This window comes from Crinia signifera, chromosome 6 (assembly GCF_055691185.1).
Source record: "Crinia signifera chromosome 6, ASM5569118v1, whole genome shotgun sequence".
Classification (NCBI taxonomy): domain Eukaryota; kingdom Metazoa; phylum Chordata; class Amphibia; order Anura; family Myobatrachidae; genus Crinia; species Crinia signifera.
This window is the reverse complement of record NC_139222.1, coordinates 257,277,493-257,300,146: the sequence shown is the minus strand read 5'-3', so window position 1 is coordinate 257,300,146 and position 22,654 is coordinate 257,277,493. Positions and strand designations below refer to the sequence as shown.

Genomic DNA, 22,654 nt, shown 5'->3' with positions numbered 1-22,654 from the left:
GAAATGGAGCATCCAAAATGGTCCCCGCTGTGCATACGAATTGAGAAGGATGTGACACCTGTGCCTGCAGAGGAAGCGCATAGAGGAAGCGTTTCACGCGCACACAGGGAGGAGAGCTGTATAGTGATAAGCGGAACCACTGAAGCGGGCATTTGCGCACGATCCGGCAACCGGAAGTCATTTCCGCCGGACCGGAAGTGACGCGACGCAACTCTCACAGGTGTGTGAGGAGTTGGATGAAAAGAGAGAAAACATGGACGCTAATCCCGGAAGGGATGTGGTGGATCTTGTCTATACTGTATGCGCAATGTTATTCATATTATGTGACAGTATGTGTATTGGATATATGGATGTAATAGAAGTGTAGCCAGGAACAGAAAATGTATTAGCTAGTTGTTTAGGAGGGCTTATAGGAGGCAGTTATTTTTCTGCTCCGGCCCAGGTTTTTGTATTACTGTTTTTTAGTAATGAAGGGGACAGGTATATAAACCACCCCAGTATACTTACCTCTCACACCTTGAAAAAGGGCCATAACCTGGAGCCCGAAACGCGTTGGTGAAGGAGGGGACACAGCTGATGGTGAGACTTTTTTGTGCTATTTTACATCTGGCAAATTCGGCTCAACCTGTTCCGGATACAGGGAGAGTTTGAAACTTGAAGGTCTCACCATTTTTGTGTTTGTTTTTTTAACACATTTTTTATCGTCTGTTTTTACCTTGTACCACATGGAATAAATTTTTTATGGAGTACGTTGGTGTGGAGAAATATCCTTACCTTGAAAAAGACTAAAGAAACCGTTATGTGCCTATAGGGCCTCACATAGAGGTGAGTGTTGGTCTTTGAGACGTGTTGATGTGAATGTTGGGAGTCTAAAGTGACAAGGAAGTTACCAGAGGATCGTAAAACCTGCATTAAAGATACCTTTATATGAAAATAGGGCCTTTATATAAGGTCAGTAACATCTATATTGGGTTCATGAAAAAGAGTGCGAGGTCAAAGGAGGAGTGAAGTGAGACAGTCCTGGGGAACACATAAAAGATACCTTTATGTGCATATAGGGACCCCCACAGAGGTCAGTAAGAGGCCTCATCCTGTCGAGACAGTGTCGAAAGACATCAGTCAAACCAGGAAATCATCAAGCAAGTTCATTCCAGAATTAATTTAGGGACAGCGCCCTCACAGTGTGTGTTCGCACGCACTGGCTGTAAATAGATGATTAACATAAACATCCATTCACAGGCTGCGGGGAAACACCCACATGGTCGATAACCATCAAATGATGTGGAAGGCACACGCACATCTAAGGTTGCTCTGAGCTAACCTTAGATGTGCGTGGGCATTCTGAAGGATGTGGGCTGGCAGCAGACATTTGGTGATGTTAGCTGCCCGCCCTCGGCACCCACGTCACCGGCGATTTCCATGGGAACACCCATGAAACACTGGGCGTACCCATGGGTGAACCACCTTGCCCGCCGCCCCCCACAATGTTGGGTGCATGCACCCACGGCACAGTTTGTTCATCGCGGCCTCACGCACACTGTGTCTGCACATGCGCAGATACAAAACATTGGCCCTATGCGAATGAAGGGGCTGATGTGAATGACCAGAATAAGGTCCCTGACATATACAGAGATGCACCTTGCCTTAATATATTCAAACAATGGTCCATTGGGCAGCACGTTCGGTGTCATGATTAACATTGCTGAATTACAGCACTGAGATCGGGTAGGGATTATTAGGTCAACAAAATTAAGGTCGACAGGCCTTAGGTCTACACAGACAAAATGTCAACATGCCTAAGGTTGACATGGTCAAAAGGTCGACACAAGCATTAGGTCAACATTGGGGTTTTTCTAGTTTTTTGGGTCCCGAATGTCGACATGCACACTGTTTCTGTGCGCCGCCTTCCCACCACATGGCTTGCTGCGTTCGTCATTCTTCGGGCGCGGTGCATCGTCATGCTGGGCACACTATCATATTCTCCCTCCATGCCCTAGTGGATGGTAGGGTATGAAATTCCGCCTATCGGCACATGTCAGCTCAAAAAACCCCATATTGACCTTTTGACTGTGACCTTCCCAATGTTGACCCAATGTTTGTGTCGAACTTTTGACCCTGTCGACCTTAGGCGTGTCCACCTTTTGTCTGTATCGAATCTAAGGTCAACCTTCAGTGGTCAACCTAATGTATGTTGACCTTAATAGTATCAACTAACAACCGTTTCCCCTGAGATCATGGATCCCACCATGGTCCTCACAGGTGATGGCAATCCTACATTACCAGGGAAGTCAAGTAATAGAGCATTTTCTCCCTCATGGAGAGGGGCTGGTCAGCAACCCTGATTGACACAGAAACATAGAACAGGATGACAGATAAAAATCACTTGGCCCATCTAGTCTGACCTAAACACACACACACACACACACACACACCTAATTTTGTTGTTGGGAGCCATTTAACCTACCAGAAAATTAGATAGATTAACTCCAACAATTAGGACCATGGTGGGACAGGGTTGCCTACCTGCTCTGTTCCTGGACTTCCCTGGTAATGTATGATTGCCATCACCTGTGGGGAGCTAGCTGGCATGTGATAACAATCCTACCACCATCGTCACATACTGTATACTACTACAGAAAATACACCCAATGCACCTTCATAGCGTTATTGAAAAGCTTCCCCACACTGCGGAAGCAGCCGTTTTCTTGGCGGTTGTTTTTCAGCCAGGTAAAGGAGTCGTTCAGGTGGTTCTCATCTATAAAGATATAAGGCCGCGCTTTGTTGAAGGACTTCACTACAAATGCAGTCAGCCTGTGGGAAATAATATGAAAGTTCATGGACACTTCTGGATAATTAGAAAACACACAATGTGTAAACAGTCGGGAAAAGGGGGGTAGCCTTGGGCTTTTACATCCAGGGCTATTCAGTTACAGGCCCTTTTCCTCGCATGGTAAATTACTCGATACCGGACATTAACCTCCCAACATGACCCTCTCCAGGAGGGACATCACCTATGTTCAACACCTTTCTTATCATTTAGCTTGTACAAAACAGGTGATGGCAATCATACATGAATGCAGAAATATACAATTGTATCCGTCCTGGAGAGGGTCTTGTTGGGAGGTACAGCATTAACCATATAATCCAGTATAAATTCCCAGAGTTGGTTATGGTTTTAGCCTCTGACAGTCATTTCTCCAACATAGGAATCCCGACTGTCACGGAAGGGGGGGACGAGCGTATTCAAGTCTTGCTGTGCTCGCCACGCTCACCATCTATTCTATTCTCCCTCTATGGGGGTCGTGGAGGGAAAGTAGCCTGTTTAAGTCAGGATTCCGATGTCGGTGACTGTCAGAATTCATCCAGGTCCCCCAGTTTTATGCAAAACACGGGGTCAAAGAGGTCAAGTAATATATTAACATCTCATCACCATCAGTTCCAGTCACAGTCACATTATCTAGATTCATTGCTCCAACCCATGGTACAAAAGGTGCCATAATTTCTGAAGGACACAATTTCAGTTCTACAGATCATACAGGATACCAAATGGGAGGATGGAGATATTTTAGTTACGGCTGACGTGACTTCTTTATATACAATCATTAGGCATAACCTAGGTTTAACTGCGGTAGAGTATTTTTTTGGCATGGATAATACCCCTATTGACCTAAAAAAATTCATCCTGGAGGGGATTTCCCTGATATTGACCAATAACTATTTCTGGTATGAAGGGTCCTACTATTTACAGCTTACTGGCACTGCCATGGGCACCAGGCTGGCACCAAGCTATGCCAATCTTTTTATGGCATGTGGGAAGCCACTGCCGTGTGGAGTGGTCACCCATATGGTGCTAGCCTGGAGTCCTGGTCAAGATACATTGATGATGTACTGTTTATTTGGCGGGGAGAGAAATCTGCGCTTGATACTTTTTTCCAGTATCTGAACAACAATGATCTATCATTAAGCTAGCTTTTGAGAGTAGCGAAAAGGAAGTACATTTTTTAGATCTTTTAATATATGTGGAAAACAGTTCGGTGAAAACTAAGAACTATGTAAAGAGTACTGACTGTAATTCGTATATTCCGTTCAATAGTAATCATCACACCAATTGGAATAAGAGTGTCCCTAAGAGTCAATTCTTCCGAATACGGAGGAATTGTACGGATCTAGAGACTTATTATGAACAGGCAGAGGTTATGAAACTTCAATTCACTGCAAAGGGATATGACCCAGTGACAGTAGATAATGCACTTAGAAGGGGGAGCAGAGATGAATAGAGGAAACTTTAAAGAAGGGATCGAAAAAGAAAATAGAGAATTATTGTGGAGTCCCATTCATAACAAAATTTAACACCCAACACAAACAGGTTGAGCACATTATAAAAAAAACATTGAACCATATTAAATAATGACCCTTTGTTGGAGAAGCATATAGGACCTACTCCGAATTTCATATATAGATATATATATATATATATATATATATATATATATATATATATATATATATATAGTAAAAAGTGCTATCAACACACCCTATAATGGTAACCTTATAAAATCTAAGGGCTTCCACAGGTGTGGGACTTGCAGTCTATGCAAGATATGCAAATCCAAAGAGAAAAAATTCATAGTATAAATCTAACCAAACAGGAAAGTCATCCAAGATAATGGAATTTATCACATGTGACACAAAATACTGTATTTATTTACTCAGTTGTACGTGTAATAAACAATATGTGGGGAAGACTTCCAGGGCTTTAAAAGTCTGTTTAGCGGAACACGTGAGAAATATCAAAAAAGGTGTGGAAACACACAGTGTGTCTCTCCATTTTAAGAACTGCCATGGAAGTGACCCCAGTCATATTAAATCTTTTTGTGGTATAAAGGTCATCCATCCGAATTGGAGGAGGGATGACAGACATGTCAGATTATCTCAGATAGAGATGCATCTATGATTTAAAGACGTTGGCACCTAGAGGCTTAAACGCCGATTTTGGACTCAAATGCTTTTTAACATAATTTTATATTCACTTAGTTTATTGAAATAATAACACACTGTTTTTTTCTGTCTTGTATGTCTAAATATGTTTCCATTAATGGAGAATGAATCCGTGTCACTTCTGTATTCGAATACCTCCGGAGATTATAGTATACGGAAGCTAGAAAGCTTGCGTTTACAAGAACCAGGGATTTCCGGAAAGACGTAATACCGGAAACTGCATTTGAGCCGCATATGCGTTCCACGGGGCGGAAATGATGTCCGACCCCGGAAGACACTTGGGAACTGTTTGCTACAGGAAGCGGATATGACGCCTGTCACGGGACGCATTCTGAAAGATATGAAATGGAATATGGAATTTACGGGCATTTTATTGCAAATGCCATGTCTACTGTTTACTCTTAGGAAAAGAATATACTGATGTGTTTTTTTAATGTATATATGTATGTATTAACCGGAGGAAATCTGTTTTTATACTGTCTGTATAGGATAGGCAAGAATTAATTATGCTGGGTTTTAGGTAATACCAAGGTGCCTTAGGAAGGACTTTCAAGTTCGAAACGCGTTGGTGTTGAAAATACTTTTTATTGGGGACCCACACCTACCTGTCTTGGATACCATCTTCTGGACTTACTGCCATTCTGGGTTCTCATTCCGGGTTAGGGCACCGGGACTCAGTTGTGGAGCTGTGTGGTCTTCATTTTAAGCAATAAATTGGATTCTTTACGTTTGGATGAATTTTACGTGTTCCAGTGGAATTTTTTAATAAAGATAACTTTTGATGAACATAGGGACTGCTCCCTGGGTGAGTCTACTTTCATATGAGTGTTAAAGAGTTGATGAGTTAAAGAAACCTTTATGTGAAAATCTCCTAGTTTATCTAGGTGAGTTGTGTCGGAGATTCACTTTGTGAAATTGAAGAAATACCTGATAGATCGTCTAACATAGAAATTCTCTTTTCTTCCCCCGTGTCCTGGAAACCATTGTGGATGAGACTTTCCATTAAGAATAGATCCTGTGAATAGCGCTGTGGAGATCCAATCCCCCCTGTTTTGCATATACTTTCTGGGTTTGGTAGCCCATATCTGTGGGTCTTCTAATGGCAATTCCGTGTGGGCGCAGGTGGCTACTGATATTTTTTGTGACCCCCAGATATATGGGCTAACAGCTCTGCTGCAGATTTGTGTTTGGGCCTCCCACAGGCTTAAACAGAAACCTGTGTTAATTGCAGCCTGTGCGGTGATCATGGGCAGCAGCAGACTTAAATTGAATATCCCTGAAAGACCAATTAACCTTGGCTAATTGAATTTGTCCCTATGTGGTCAATATCTATTAATTGTTGGGTAAAAAATATTTTTTCCATGTCATGAAAAGCAAAACTTCAGACAGTGTGGCAGATGTATGAAGCAGTGATAAGGGAAGAGAAGTGAGCCAGTAGAGAAGTTGCCCATTTCAACCAATCAGCTGCTCTGTATAATTTTAAAGTATGCAAATTATAGATGTTACTTTAATGCTGATTGGTTGCCATGGGCCACTTCTCCACTGGCTCACTTCTCCTCCCTTATCACTGTTTCATACTGTGGGGGACATTTACCAAAATGGATTCATAGAAAAAAGGTGTATTCGTGGGGAGAAATACACCTTTTTTTTACGAATTTGTATTTTCGGGATTTACAATCCCAAAAATACAACAATTCGTAGTCCTAAAGATGGAACATTCGTATTTGTATTTACAAATACGAATGTCTACACCATCGATAGGATACGACAGAAATCACCATTCAAAAGAATGGTGGTTTCTGATTTACTAAGCAGCCGTACTGATAATACGGCTGCTTAGTGGTGTAAAAGGTCTTTCCTGATTGGCCGCTAGGCGGCTCCTGATTGGCCAGAATTCATTCTGAGCCCAGACGCCGAAGAGGAAGGTTCTCTCCGGCTCTAAAAGCCGGGGAGCATCGCGGAAGATGCCGACAGCTGCTGGAAGTCGTCAGCAGCTGTCAGAAGACCTGGATGTCGACAGATGAAGAAAGAAGACCATCCATGCAGGACCTGGGTGAGTAGGAATTCCTTCCACAGGTCCAACATGGATTATCCTCGGACAGGACGCCGTCCCCGGAGCCGCCGACACGGAGCAGCCGACACGGAGCCGCCGACACCGGAGCCAGCGACCTACCAACGGGATCAAGATAGGTAAGTATCAGTATGTGTGTAATGTGTGTATTAAACTTTTATTTAAAATGGGTGTCAGTGTGTTTTATTTAACTATTTTTTTTTACTGTGGCACTACAAGACCCAGCGGGCCCTTTAATGCCCAGCAGGCTGGGACTTGTGGTTCTCCAAGTCCCAGCTTGCTGGCACTTGTAGTGCCACAGTAAAAAACAATCGTTTGTTCTATTTTTTACACCGCTATCAGCTCGATGCCCACCGCCCAGGGGCATCGAGGACAGCACCAGGCTTCAGCCTGGTCAGGTAAGTCCTGGAGGGGGGGACCCCTTTATTGGGGGGGTCCCCACTCCCCCAGGGCCCCTGGCCAGGCTGACTGGTCGGTAGGGTTAATGCTTTGGCCGGGGGGACTTGCATAAAAAGTCTCCCCCCGGCTGTGGCATTACCCTGCTGGCTGGTTTTGCCTGGGGCTGGTTCTTAAAATACGGGGGACCCCTAGTCATTTTGTCCCCCGTATTTTGGGAACCAGCCCCAGAGCAGGAGCCTGGGGCTGGTTGTTAAAAATCAGGGAACCCCTATTTGTCGGGTTCCCTGATTTTTAATTACCGGCTCCAGGCTCTGTCAGCCTGGTGCTGGTTTCGGCTGTGGGGGGGACCCCACGCCGTTTTTTTTTAATTTATTTATTTATTTATTTTATTTTTTTTACACCTTGCAGCCTGCACGGATCTGACTGATCCGTGCAGACTGCCTACAAATAATTCGTATTAGCAGCCGTATATACGGCTGCTAATACGAATTCCTACGACATCGGAGGGTTACAAAGCAGTCGTATATGACTGCTTTGTAAATCCCCCTCCGGAACACGACTTTGCATACGACTAAAACAGTCGTATGCAGTCGTAGGGAAAATACTAATACGAAAAACTAGGTTTTTCATATTAGTAAATTTCCCCCTGTATATCTGACTTAAAAAGTGAACTGTATAAAACCTTGGAGAGAGATAAAGTGGAGAGACAAGTACCAACCAATCAGCTTCTATAATTTTTCAAACCCAGCCTTTATAATAAGAGAAGTTGAATGTTTGTCACATCACCCCCCAAGTCACTTACCAGGTGTTTCCCTGAGCATCATTATTTCCAAAAGCACTATAGGAACCATCAACACGTTTGTATGTCAGCTGTCGTTGATACCCTGAGAAGAATCATGACAAAAATAGAAATTTTGAAAATTATTCACAAAATAAATAAATTGTACATTTGTTTACAATGGGCCTGGTTCAGATGCCGGGAATGGAGCCGTGTGCTGATGTTGGACCCTGCATCTCCGCTCGCAAAGAGGCTGCTGCAGATGTCAGGTGATTGACAGTCTGCAGCCGATTGGGGGAGGGGCGGGGATGGGCTCCATTGCAAAAAACAACAGTGTACCGCTTCCATTTTATGAGAGTGCGGAGACTTCCGAATGGGATTTCCTGGCCTCAGCAAGAGAACTGAGGTGAACGGTCTGATAACCTCAATGGCTGATGGTGTTGCAGTATAATCCCACGCTGCATCCTTAGTTGGCAACCAATCGGCTTGTAATTCCAGACGCCTCCTGCTGCATTACATTATGGAAGAAGCCGGTCTGGGGAGTGTCCTGTGATAACTGTCACCAGGGACAGGAGAAGGGGGAGAATAAAGCCTCACTGTATGGTCCGGGCATGTAGCAAAATCCGCAAAGGTCCAGACCAGATGAGGAGGCTGTAATCTCCCCTTCCCCATGTCCCTGGTGAAAGCCATCACAGGCATCATCTGGACAAGACACCCCAGGACGGGACACCTCAAGCCTTGGAATGCAGAGTTTGATGTCCAGTCCGGCGTCCCATGGTCTTGTCCGGGTCCGGTTTTCCCTTAGTCCCGGAAGCACCTGCTTTGCTCTATCTGACCCCCCTGAATCAGGTCCAATATCAACTAAATCTACAGTAACAATAAAAGCAGTGAGTAATTAGTGAATCTAGTTTGTGTCTTAGGATCCTAGGAGTTTCAGCAAGTTCATTAAGTAGCATTTCATACATCATATTATACATATATAATCGAGGCGGCACTCAGATAATAACAACGTGAGTCGGCAGATGCGGAATCAACTTTTCAAAGTTTATTCACTTCTTCAGGTGAATAAACTTCAAAACTTTGATCCCGCATCTGCCGACTGAAATCAACTCCACTCTGACGTGGATAGTGGGGGTATGAAAAGGTCGGAGGATGCGTTTCGCTGCGCTCGCCACACTATATACAATCGACTCCACGCCGACGTGGATAGTGGGGGTATGAAAAGGTCAGAGGACGCGTTCCGCCGCCCCTCGCCGGGCTCGCCATGCTTCGGGGTGGCGTGGATACTGGGGTTGATGCTAAACAATGGCGTAGGTGCGGGTGCTTACAATTGTAAGCACCCATCACATACTATGCACACATCACATAGCATCACATCTCATTGTTAGCACTCATCACATGTCATGGCATGGGTGCTTGTACAATGAAATATTGCATCGCATATCATCGCATTTGGTGCCATATGATATTTCATTGTATAAGCACTCCTGTGCAGTTAACATGGACATCGCATTGCATCTCATGCATCGCACAGCACTGTAGACGGTACGCGATGGGATTTCACTACGCAGAATAGCCCACTTAGCTATTTCAGTACCGTTGAACCTTTTTGATTTAAACAATTTCACTGAAAGTTTTTGTCCATTCTCCTGAGTTTGTGAGCAAATTTTTTTATTGGCATTTGCCGCCATACAGTACCAGATTTTCAGTCCAACCAACCAACTAGTTGGATGGTTGGTGGAAAGTTGGTCTGATGTGTGGCCAGCATTAGAGATATACAGGTTGAGTATCCCTTATCCGAAATGCTCGGGACCACGAGCATTCCGGATAAGGGAATTTTCTGTTTTTTGGAATAAAAGTGTATTAGGCATACTTACCTGTCCCCTGGTGGTGCCCGGTGGTCCCTCGGCATCCACGTTGTCCCTGGAGTCCACAGCAGGACTTCAGCAACGTCTCCGGCATCTCCAGCGGTCCCAGGAGTGCTTTGCGCGAGTTCCCAGGCGTGCCGGTGACGTCACCGGCGCGCGTTCACACTCACGCAAAGCACTCCTGGGACCGCTGGAGACGCCAGAGAGGATGCTGAAGGCCTGCCATGGACGTCGGGGGACTTGGTAAGTATTAAAAAAGGGTTAGGGGGGAAAAAAAACACGGTTTTTGGAATAATTCGGATACGGGATGCACGGATAGGGGATACTCTACCTGTATAACGGAGATGAGGAGAGCAGCGGAGGGGCTTTGGGACCTGATGTGCGGCAGCTGAATGACGCGACGGAGCTCCCTCCGGCGGCGCAGGCATCAGCTGCTCATATCGGAGCAGCCCTGGAGACACAGGACCTGCCTGCTCGCCGTCTGGGAGGCGCTGAGGAGGGGAAGAATGCCGTGCCCGCTGAAGGAGAGGTGCCAGAGAGGCCGGGCCGCACTGCAACCATGAGGAGGACGCAGTGACACCAGGCCAGAGGAAGCCAGCACTGCAGCCTCCAGCATCGCCATTGGCCCGGGGGGACCACTGGAGGAGGAAGATCATCTCCAGCTCCCCCTCTATATGGATGGGAGTGTCCTGGAGGGCCCGGTACAGGTCAGGACGGTGAGGAGGACCCAGAGCACTCTCTTCCCTGCAGGCCCACTCTGGCCCCCTGCCTCACCTAGGTGGCCCTTGCCCTGGTTGTCTCACCAGCAGTAGCCACCCTTCCCTGCAGGCTTAGCCTTGGCCCCCTGTCCCACGCTCTGGCCTACTGCAGGCCCAGCCTTGGCCCCCCTATCTCACACCCTGAGCCTACTGCTCAGCCACGGCCCCCAATAAAGGCCCCCGGACTCAATGGAAATGATCAGGCCCAAGCCGCTGACCCCCATCACCAGCAGATGCGGGAGCCCAACTCCAGCCACAGGCCTCACTGTCTCTCCCCAGGCCACAATGACTCCCCCCACCACCATCACCACTGCAAATGGCGCCGCAAATGGCTGCCTAGGATCTGTTTTTTGGAATATATATAACCATATATAACCTTGTGTCCCCTGTGTGATAACTGTACTGTCTCTGCTATCTCTGCTACAACTGCGATGTCTTTGCTCTTACTGTTACCTACCTGGCTGCTGCAAAGACCAGTGGCACCGATGATGGCTGCCAAGGCGCTGTGCAGCATGGTGGGTATGTGTTCCCTGTGTGATATTGTACTGTCCCTGCTTATATTGTTACCCACCTGGCTGCTGCAAAGACCAGTGGCGTCGCTGATGGCTGCCTAAGTGCTGTGCAGCTCGGTGGGCATGTGTTCCCCGCATATAATGTCGCAATTTAATGTATGTATGTCATCCCCCCCCTCCCTGGTTGATGCTGCACTGTAAATACACAAAAAATTCCTAGTGTGCGCAAGCATACATGGCCAATAAAGTTGATTCTATTCTCTTCCCAACTTGTGCCAAGCCTGGATGCTCCTCATCATTGAATAACATTATATCAATACACCTTACCTATGTACTCTTGGCCCACAAGTTTAGGCTAAGGTAAGTGAACTACAATAAGTTCTCTAAGTCCCAGGGTTATTGAGCTTGGACTCTGCTGTGTTTGCTCACATGAGTATAATGCTACCCTCTAGACCAAATATTGAAGCTGACAGCTGGGACTTTAAACCCCTACTTTTGTGATCCTATAGGAAGCTGGCCATATTTAGTTAACATCCAAAGCTAACCCCTTAGTAAGCTAAGCCCCTTACAGGAGGATTCTATCCATGTTAAATGCCCAAGAACAGTAGTTTAAATGGCCCAAGAACAGTAGTCAGGACTGACATTGGCTTTTATTGGGGGGCAAGGGTGCTGGTCGTTCTTATGCTAATGCGGGCATGACGGACAGGGAGGGGGGGAGCAGACAGCTGACATCACCCACCCAATTCTCCCTGAACGTGCATGCATATGTAAGGTTGCTCAGAGCAACCTTACATATGCATGCACCTTCCACATCCTTTGGGAGACCATAGAAAGATGTGGGAGGTTCTCCCTGGCCTGCAAATGGATGTTATTGTGTAACATCCATTCGCAGGCCCCTGCGAGAAAGTCACCCTGCAATTCACATCCGAGCGAATCAACCAGAATAACCCCCATGATGTGGTCTGTGGGAGAGCAAATGACAAATATGAATTCAGTGCTGAAAGGACAATAATAGGCCCAGAATATATCGTACCGCTCTCTAGGAACGTGATGGCTTTGCTCTGGATCTCATGGTTCAGTTGATGAGATTTTTCCAGATACTGCAGGATAAAAATATTGGGTGCAAATAAAACCATGTTCTGCTCTCCGCATCCATACGGCATGGCCAAGAGACGGTCCAGGTTCTGCATGGCTGTGCCCATCAGATCTCCTGCAGGGTAACAGAGGTACAGCAAAATGATGCAGGATAATAGAATAAAGAGATTACAGATGTATCGTAACAAGAACTATGTAGACACCATGCACTTGACGCTGCCATAGCACATTATGGAGATAACAAACAATGAATAAAGACACACAGGCAAAATTGGTGTCAAGTGCGGCTATACATTATCATTATTTGGTGCTGTGAGTTCTTTTGCTATTTTTTCAGATACCGTATTATCAGAATTTTTATTATCAAAAAAATCGAAATTGAGATATTTAACTGGGGTATCTGACAATTCCAACGGTTTTAAGTGTTCATCGCCAGATGCAGAGATTACCCACTTTGGTCCTGTGCAATTGTACAGCTTTTTTGGGATGAAGTGCAGTCGTATATTAACAATACTTTAAATATTTTGTTTACGATTACTATGCCTTGGGCCTTGTGGAATTACTATCCCCCATCCCTCAACCCCAAACTAACGTCTGGGACACGCCTCCTTTTAGCCAGGATAGCCACTGCGGCAAAGAAAACCATATTGTCAAAATGGATACAATCAGATCATTTATCAATAACACTTTTTATGCCCAGACTGATTTATATGTTTCAGATGGATTGGGTAGAATGTGTACTGGATGTGGAATCCTGGGCATCGCATTCTGAAAGATATGAAATGGAATATGGAATTTACGGGCATTTTATTGCAAATACCATGTCTACTGTTTACTCTTAGGAAAAGAATATACTGATGTGTTTTTTTAATGTATATATGTATGTATTAACCGGAGGAAATCTGTTTTTATACTGTCTGTATAGGATAGGCAAGAATTAATTATGCTGGGTTTTAGGTAATACCAAGGTGCCTTAGGTATAAATACCCACTCTAGGACCTGTTTAAGTTGTATCACACCCTGAGGAAGGACTTTCAAGTTCGAAACGCGTTGGTGTTGGGACATTGAGAAATACATATGATTACATCCTATACTGTCTTCAGATCACTGTCTGTAATCTTATCTTGCGATACGTGTAAACCCAAGTGCCCATGTTTTCTATGTGAAATGTACCCGTGATGAGATGTTTATTGAACCTGTTATGCAATGTCAACATTTTAGTGCTTCAATAAAAATTATATTTAAAAAAAAAAAATCGAAGACTTTTATCTGGACTACCCATAATGTTCTCAACTGTGATCCTTTATTACTGAGTACATTGGGGTTTATGGGCCGGATGAGCTGTAGTTTTGTGAGTAATCGCCAAACTACAACTCCTGGTGCTAACTTCCGGCCTGGTTAGCATGGGTTACCATATTGCTTGTAGTAGCGGCACAACAGCTATTACCCAGTGTTGAAAGGACTACAGCTGACTCATGGGAAGCCCCCATGTAATCATCCAACCTGGTTTTGCTAATGCTATTTTTAAGTAGGGAGGGAGATGTGTTTTTTGTAAATGTATTTATTCTATTACCTATTATAGAGTATTACTATCCACTGAATAGCCTGATTATGCACATTATAATATATAATTTAGAATATGAAGATTAAAAGACAAAACCTGCAAATAGTAGAACCTTAAACTCAACCCAACAAAGGAACAAATATACTTATATTTGTATGGAATTATGCCTACGTTCTAAATTTACCATCAGGAAATAAATGAGTGATGTCAGAGACCAGTATATAATTGAACTTTCAATGACCCCTATGTCTGTGGTGTCCTCTCTTTCTATATGAATGGGCAAATGGCTCTCCAGCAGATTTGTGGCTGACATCAAGTCCATTTCATCCTCTACCTCTAGGGGTGTTTTTTTGGTTTACCAGACCGAACCTGTTTTCTAATAAAGTTGCTTCTGTAGAAGCCGTTCTATGACATTTGAAATCTGAAAGTTTCTTCCAAATGTTACAAAAAGATCGTTCCACAATCATCACCTGCGGTAGTCTTGCCTATCCACTCAACATGTGGACCTAAAGTGCTGTGCTTGAAATTTGATCTCAAGTTCATGATTTGAAATATGTTTAGTATACAACATACTGTTCAAGTTCAAACAATCTCACAACTTAAGCCCCGTACACACGCACGTGCTAAAGGGCAGATCATTCAGCACACATTGTGCCACACGCTTCCCAGCACCCACGATGTGTGCTGAGCGATATATGCTGAGCAAGGTTTTGCCTATTGTTTATAGGTAAAACCCTGCAATCTAGCAGGAGAGACAGTGAAAGCTGTCGACTCCTCTCGTGGGGCTTGCTGCACTCGCCACGCTTCAGGCTCGGTGGCTCGCTGTGCTTGCCACACTTTATAAAATCAACTCCACGCCGACGTGGCTAGTGGGGGTATGAAAAGGTCAGGAGGATGCGTACCGTGTCAAGCTTGCCAAGCTTCAGCTAATGTGGATAGTGGGGGTGTTTCAGGAACACATTTACACCTGTCATGTCAGGCAGGTTAAAAATGGTCAATGGTTCCCACACAATGTAATTAGCGCTGGCACAATGCTGACTGAATACGCTAACTGCGTAGCGCTGACTGACTACGCTAACTGCATAAGCTCTGGTTAGGCGCAAACGTACACAAAGTCGCAGACACAAGCTGACTACGCTGGCTGCGGGAACATTACGCTGATGCTGGCAAGGATGCTGACTATGCTGGCTGCAGGAGCAGTACTCTGATGCTGACAAGGACGCTGACTACACTGGCTGCGATGCTGACCGGGACACTATGCTGACTACGTAAGTATCGCCGTGAAAATACACAAGTACCAATATAAGCTTTGGACTTCATGATCTAGAAAGGCGTTCTACGACTTTTTAAGGATTTTAAATAATTCAGTGTAGAATCTCTCCATTGAGTAACAGCTTCAGATATTTGCCCTTCCATGAGAAATTCTTAAATAGCTTTTTCAGCCTGTCAGGAGACCACGCCTAAGAGTGAATACTGGATCTGTCGGTCCCCACTCTGTGATGGGCTTCTTCTGCATTTACCCTAATGCTGTAACAATCCCCTCATCTATAAATCAGTGATGCATTAGACTCCACACCTTCAACTCTCTGAATGCTCTAATACAAAGTTATATATACTGTATCTAGGCTCTAGAATAGAACTAATAGAAAATAATTTAGAGAACTTATAACAGCCAACCAAAACTATAAACTTTCTATTTGAACTGGAGCTACACAGTATAACACAGTATATACTGTAGTACTAACATTGTATATAGATGAACATTTGTGATTGATAAAGTTGGATTCGCATTTTTACATAAGGACCTGGTTATATCCAGTGCAGTAGGTGGGTCTGTGTGCGTCTTGTAGAAGATTTATTCATAAATTCCAAAAACCAGGCAATGTCTAAAGGTGCCCACACACGCACCGATCCCGGCGGTGCGATGCTATACGATGGGGTGCGCGCTCCCGCAGCACCTCATCGCACAGTACAAAAAGTATGTGCTGTACATACTTTTTGTACTAGCTTTTTCTAACATAGCATCGCATTGCATGCACATTGTATGCACAAGGCATACGATGCGATGCTATGTGTGCTAGTAAAGCCCACAACGCACGCCGGGATCGGTGCGTGTGTGGGCACCTTTAAACCGGGATTAACATTTACTGAAAGACTACGGTTGATTTTGCCCATCCCGACCTCGCTTATGAGCATGTGTAAACAAAAGCATGTACGGTTCATCCTGATACTGGAAGAGAACCATCTTTAGTCAAATGTATAATTGTAAGAGATGCTAACAATGTAACTTATCCTACCCAATACTGTGATATGAGCTCTTTCCGAATCCTCCAGAGTGTTTTCCGGGACTATCAGAGAGATCTCCTCTACCTTAGAATTGTCTAGAGACAAAACAATTGGTTCACATTACATAAAATAAAAAGCACTGATGCGCAAAGCCGGCGAGAAGTATGCTGGACCCCGGTAACATTTTTGGGGTGTGGCGTAATTGTGGGAGGCGTGGCCACCTACCACGAATAGGCCACCCCCCAAAAATGTTTAGGGGTTGAAAAATAAGTCTAAAGATGAGGGGGGAGTGTTATTGTCTCTCCCCCCTCCCCCTCAGCAGCAGCAGGAGCACACACTTACAGGGAAATGGGCGGGTAGGGGGCAGAGCATGGGAACACTCAGCATTTTACAGGCGGCCCCATAAAAATTTTGGGCGTCCCTCTCCAGACGCAGGCATGGCAGCTGACGTCACATGACATGCAGCTAATATATCATGACTAGGTGATTCATCGCGCCCTACGGGCGCTCTTCACACCGTCGTAAGGGGTATAATTTGTAATTTGTATATGAGAAATATGGTTAGAATTGTATGAAAGATGCCCTGTATTGCAACTTAGGTGTCCGCGAATCGCGGGAGGTGGGGTCGCGGAGGGTGCCGCGAATTGCAGGAGGGGGGGTCGCGGGGGGTGCCGCGAATTGCAGGAGGGGGGGGTTGTGGGGGGGTGGATGCTGCGAATCGCGGGAGGGGAGGAATTGCAGAGAATCGCGGGAGGGGGGTCACGGGGTGGGTTGCCGCAAATCGCGGGAGGGGGGTTACGGGGGCGGGGGTTGCGGTGAATCATGGTAGGGGGGGTCGCGGGGGGTGTGCCGTGAATCACGGGAGGGGGGGTCACGGGGTGGGGTGCCGAGAATCGCGGGGGGGTGTGTGTGTGCCGTGAATCGCGGGAGTGGGGGTTGCGGGGGGGTGGGGGGGGGGGGTGACGCGAATCGCCACAAGGAAAAATCAACACAGAAAGGTCAACACATGTAAATGTTGACATAAGTGTGGCACTTCATTGGTGTCCATGTCGACACATGAGAATGAATATGAAAACATTCAAAAAATGAAAAAAAAAAAACTTCAAAAACTCATGTCAACCTTTTTCATTGTCGACCATAGCCATGTCAGTGTTTTCCATGTGCAATTTAATTCTTTAGCTGCCGCGAATCGCGGGGGGGGGTGCCGCGAATTGCGGGAGGGGGGGTCGCGGGGGTGGGTGCCGCGAATCGCGGGAGGGGGGGTTACGGGGCGGGGGTTGCGGCGAATCATGGGAGGGGGGCTCGCGGGGGTGTGCCGTGAATCACGGGAGGGGGGGTCACGGGGTGGGGTGCCGAGAATCGCGGGGGAGGTGTGTGTGTGCCGTGAATCGCGGGAGTGGGGGTTGTGGGGGGGGGGGTGGGGGGGGTGTGACGCAAATCGCCACAAGAAAAAATCAACACAGAAAGGTCAACACATGTAAATGTTGACATAAGTGTGGCACTTCATTGGTGTCCATGTCGACACATGAGAATGAATATGAAAATATTCAAAAAATGAAAATAAAACTTCAAAAACTCATGTCAACCTTTTTCATTGTCGACCATAGCCATGTCAGTGTTTTCCATGTGCAATTTAATTCTGGAGCTGCCGCGAATCACGGGGGGTGCCGCGAATTGCAGGAGGGGGGGGTCGCGGGGTTGGGTGCCGCGAATCGCGGGAGGGCGGGGTTCACAGGGGTTCGGGTGGGGGGTTGCCGCGAATTGCGGGAGGTGGGGGGTCACGGGGGGTGCCGCGAATCGCGGGGGGGGTTGCGGGGGGGTGTGACGCAAATCGCCACAAGAAAAAATCAACACAGAAAGGTCAACACTTGTAAATGTTGACATAAGTGTGCCACTTCATTGGTGTCCATGTTGACACATGACAATGAATATGAAAACATTCAAAAAATGAAATAAATCTTCAAAAACTCATGTCAACCTTTTTCATTGTCGACCATAGCCGTGCCAGTGTTTTGCATGTGCCATTTAATCCTGGGGCTGCCGCGAATCGCGGGGGGTGCCGCGATTTGCGGGAGGGGGGGGTTGCGGGGGGTGGGTGCCGCGAATCGCGGGAGAGCGGGGTTCATGGGGGTTCCGGTGGGGGGTTGCTGTAAATTGCGGGAGGGGGGGGGGGGTCGCAGGGGGTGCCGCGAATCGCGGGAGGGGGGGTTGCAGGGGGGTGTGACGCGAATCGCCACAAGAAAAAATCAACACAGAAAGGTCAACGCATGTAAATGTTGACATAAGTGTGCCACTTCATTGGTGTCCATGTCGACACATGACAATGAATATGAAAAAATTTAAAAAATTAAAAATAAATCTTCAAAAACTCATGTCAACCTTTTTCATTGTCGACCATAGCCATGTCAGTGTTTTGCATGTGCCATTTAATCCTGGGGCTGCTGCGAATTGCGGGGGGGGGGGGTGCCGCGAATCGCGAGAGGGGGGTCGCGGGGGGGTGTTTTTTCCGCGAATTGGGGGGGGGGTCACGGGGGAGGGTTTGCCGCGATTCGCGGGAGGGGGGGGTCGCAGGGTGGTGGTTATGCCGCGAATTGCGGGAGGGGTCGTGGGGGGGTTCTTTTTGCAGCGAATCGCGGGAGGGGGGGTCGCGGGGGTGTTTTTGCTGCGAATCGCGGTAGGGGGGGGGGTCGCGGGGGAGCAGGTGTTTTTGCCGCGAATCGCGGGAGGGGGGGGTCGCGCGGGGGGAGAGGTTTTGCCGCAAATCGCGGGAGGGGGGCGCTCACCTGGTGGCTGTGGAGTAGCAGTGCTGGGCAACATGGGAAGGCAGTGGGTGTCTGGCACTGTCTGTGGGCTCACTGGGCTGGTTCTCTGTCACATACCTCCCAACATGACCCTCTCCAGGAGGGACACAATGCTCTGTTTCTAGACTTCCCCTTAATGTATGATTGCCATCACCTGTTTTAAACAGGTTAATTTCTCAGAAAGGTGTTCAGCACAGATGAAGGCAATCACACATTAAGAGGAAAGTCCAGGAACAGAGCGTTATAGACACAGACACCCACTTTGAGTGACAGATGTAGCCAAATATATAGTAGATGCCAGCGCTCGCCCCGAATTCGGCAATATGCGGGCATAATAAAAGTCAGTCTAGACATACTTAGTGAATGGCAGAAAAATCATTAGATGGTGAGTGTGCTAGCGTACACATCCCCTCGCATGCTACTGAGGGGATTTGCGCAGTGGGCGGCGTTTACAGCAACGTTGGCACTCAGAGGGTAAAGTACCAAATTTGACACTGATTATGAGTGTGCTAATCATAGTGAAAGTTAACTAGAGGAATATATATATTTTTTATCAACAATAAATACAATGATAGTATAATATTCATTATCATCAACATCACATCACACAGTCGTTTCCTATCATCCAGTCATCACCTTCTCCCTCTTTGATGCATAGCAGAGTGCTGTGAGCTTTCTCCTCCAGGACACCTCCGGGCTATGAGCACAGACACATGCAGGAGAGAGAACACATGAAGATGAAATGTAATGTTACTGTACCAGTGCTTTCTGCAAGACGTTACAGATTACAGCTGATTCTGAGTCACATGAAGAGCGGCTGTAGTTACAGATAGCTGCTAACATCAGAAACTATCAGACTAATGCAGGGGTTCATCCCACTGCCGCTGGTAAGACTTACCACCCACTGATTCTACACCAGCTGCCGCAGCTGTCATTATTAGTATCTGCATAGCCCCAAACGTGGGGTGTCTATAAGACACAGGCTTCTGTTCACCATAACTAAGTTTCCATTACAATTTACCTATGACCGGACTTGTTGAATGGGCCTGGTGAGGACCAGGGACTGCAGTCTACGCACAACAGAAATACTGACTTGCTCTTGTATTAAGTATAAGTGAAGCCAGATGCAGTCTGCGAAAATGCACTGGCTTCACTGTGTCTGGCAGTGACTTCCTATTGGAAGTCTCACCTGACAATCACCCAAGGAAGTCCCACTGGGAAGTGTTCCGTCCCACCGGAACGCCTCTTTATAGGCGGCTTAGCTATATAAGCATCCCATAGAATGTGGGGTCTGCGCAAGCACAGTACCAAAGCTGATACTGCGCATGCGCCGGTTCTGGTGCCGGTTCTGGTGCCTGTCATCTGCATTGTATAGGCGGCGGGAGTGGATCGCACCGCATAGCAGCCAGTGGCAGCCCCCTTCCTATACTGATGTAGAAGCCTGCCTATAAGAATACAGATTTTTGGTCATTAGGAAGCGAGCATTGCTGTATATCCCCATACTGACCTGTACGAGTAAGGGCTTCACTACTGTGTCAGTGCTGCCTTGCTTAGGGACAACAGGGATCTCATTTTCACAAAGGTCTTTTGTGTCCACAGCCTCTGTCCTCACAGTGATATTTACCTCTCCTGGATTTGGGGTAAAGACAACATAACACATCATTTAAATAATGAGCACAGTTTACAGGTGACTGGGGCGTTAGTCATGCACCGCAAATGGGCTGACCGGGGCCGCAAATGGGAGGGACGGATGGGGTGGTGTGGGAGAAATTGACTGCTTTGGTGCCGACTAGGCGGGGTGAGGGTGGAATTGCCGCCCGCTATTTTGTGCCAATGGGGAACGGGGTGGGGGGGATATGCATGGGACAAATTGTGTTTAACAAGGGTGGGGGGGCTTAGTCATGCCTTGTAAATGTGCTGGCCGGGCAAATTTGCGGTGAAAATGGACCACTATTGTGCTGACCTGAGGTGTGTGTGTGTGTGTGTGTGTGGGGGGGGGGGGTTTGAAGCACCACTATTGTGCTGACCAGAGGGGGGGGGGGGGGGGGGGGCTCTATTGCAGCATAACTTAGGGCCTTATTCTGGTCTGTGCGGCCGGAGCCAAATATGCGGCCAGGACCGTGCGTCCTAAACCCCACCTTCCGTACGTATCGCTCACTCCGTCCGAATGCGGTAAGCCGCTGACCGCACAGAGCACGAGTGGATTTCTCATGTATACACCTCCTCCATATCTGGGAACCTCCCCCATCATTCGATGGTCGCAGACCATCGAATGCAGGACCGAGTGGTCAGGCAGCTCCCGCGAGCTCAGACCACTCTGGCATTTCTCCGTGCTAAAGCAGGGATCTGGGCGGGCAGCTGACATCCGGCAATGTCATATGTCCGCCCCCTACACTTGCGTCACGGCCGCATTACCATACATACGCCCAGCGTTTTCATGGGAACGCCCATGAAACGCGGGGCGTATGCATATGTTAATGAGGCCAAACAGCCCTTCACGCCCCTCTCCTCCCCCTGTTCGTAGTGTAAACAATTCATGCGGAATTTGGACATATGTCCCTTTCGCACATGCGCAGATATGCCTCTGCACATGCGCAAACACAAAACATCGGCGGAACGAACGCACGCGGACATATCCGCACCAACCAGAATAAGGGCCTTAATGACAATGGGACAGAGCTCTCAAGTTGGAGCTATCTGATACATTATTGCCTTTGTCTATTTCTCTCTCCTGCTGCCTCTCTCGATACAGAATTATGCTCTCTGTTCCTCTCCCCTCCCCCTCCTGTCTTTCCATCCATCGCTCTCCTCTTTCTTTTCTCAGCAGAGCAGCAAGGAATAGACCCTGTGTGTACAGAGGGGCTAGGCCAGGAGCATGGCCAGCAGCTCACAGAACGCTGGCCATACCCATATAATGATGGAAAATTGGGGAGTGGCTTGCAGCCATGATTTTCCATTGAGGCCACACAGATACCATGTCACCTTTACTGCGCGAGGGTCCCGATCTGCAAAATGAAAATGTTGGGAGGTATACTGAACCGCTGCTGCTACCTCATGAATATGTGAGGGAAGGAGGCGCACATAAAATAGGCACAGCGAAAGTGCGCGGTGATGACAGCATAATGGGAGTTATTTTGGTTCACTCCTTCTGACAAATTCCTTCTTAAATGGACAAAACCATGTGCACTGCAGGTGGGGCAGATGTAACATGTGCAGAGAGAGTTAGATTTGGGTGAGATATTTTGTTTCTGTGCAGGGAAAATACTGACTGCTTTACTTTTACACTGCAATATAGATCTCACTTTGAAATAAAACCCCATCTAAATCTAATTCTCTCTGCACAAGTAACATCTGCCCCACCTGCAATGAACATCTGTGGGAACCTCCCCCATCATTCGGTGGTCGCCGACCATCGAATGATTGACAGAGTGGCCAGGCAGCACCGAGTGCTCCAGACCACTCGGGCATTTCTCTGTGCGAAAGCAGGGATATGGGCGGGTAGCTGGCATCTGGCATATGTCAGA

At 46.9% G+C, this 22,654-nt stretch overlaps 1 protein-coding gene across 2 annotated transcripts in view; it reads right to left on the bottom strand.

Annotated features, from left to right (window-relative positions):
• The window catches only part of LOC146009244 (alpha-2-macroglobulin-like protein 1), a 120,376-nt gene that overhangs the window by 23,313 nt on the left and 74,409 nt on the right, over positions 1-22,654 (bottom strand). The window contains exons 21-26 of one of the 2 annotated variants that reach the window (XM_083149408.1): positions 20,638-20,759; positions 19,767-19,827; positions 16,341-16,424; positions 12,418-12,594; positions 8,271-8,352; positions 2,655-2,811 (exon numbers count right to left, since the gene is read on the bottom strand). In XM_083149408.1, coding sequence (XP_083005534.1) covers positions 2,655-2,811; positions 8,271-8,352; positions 12,418-12,594; positions 16,341-16,424; positions 19,767-19,827; positions 20,638-20,759 — 683 coding nt within the window. The remainder of the gene's footprint in view (positions 1-2,654; positions 2,812-8,270; positions 8,353-12,417; positions 12,595-16,340; positions 16,425-19,766; positions 19,828-20,637; positions 20,760-22,654) is intronic. The other variant, XM_083149410.1, reaches the window with a different exon arrangement.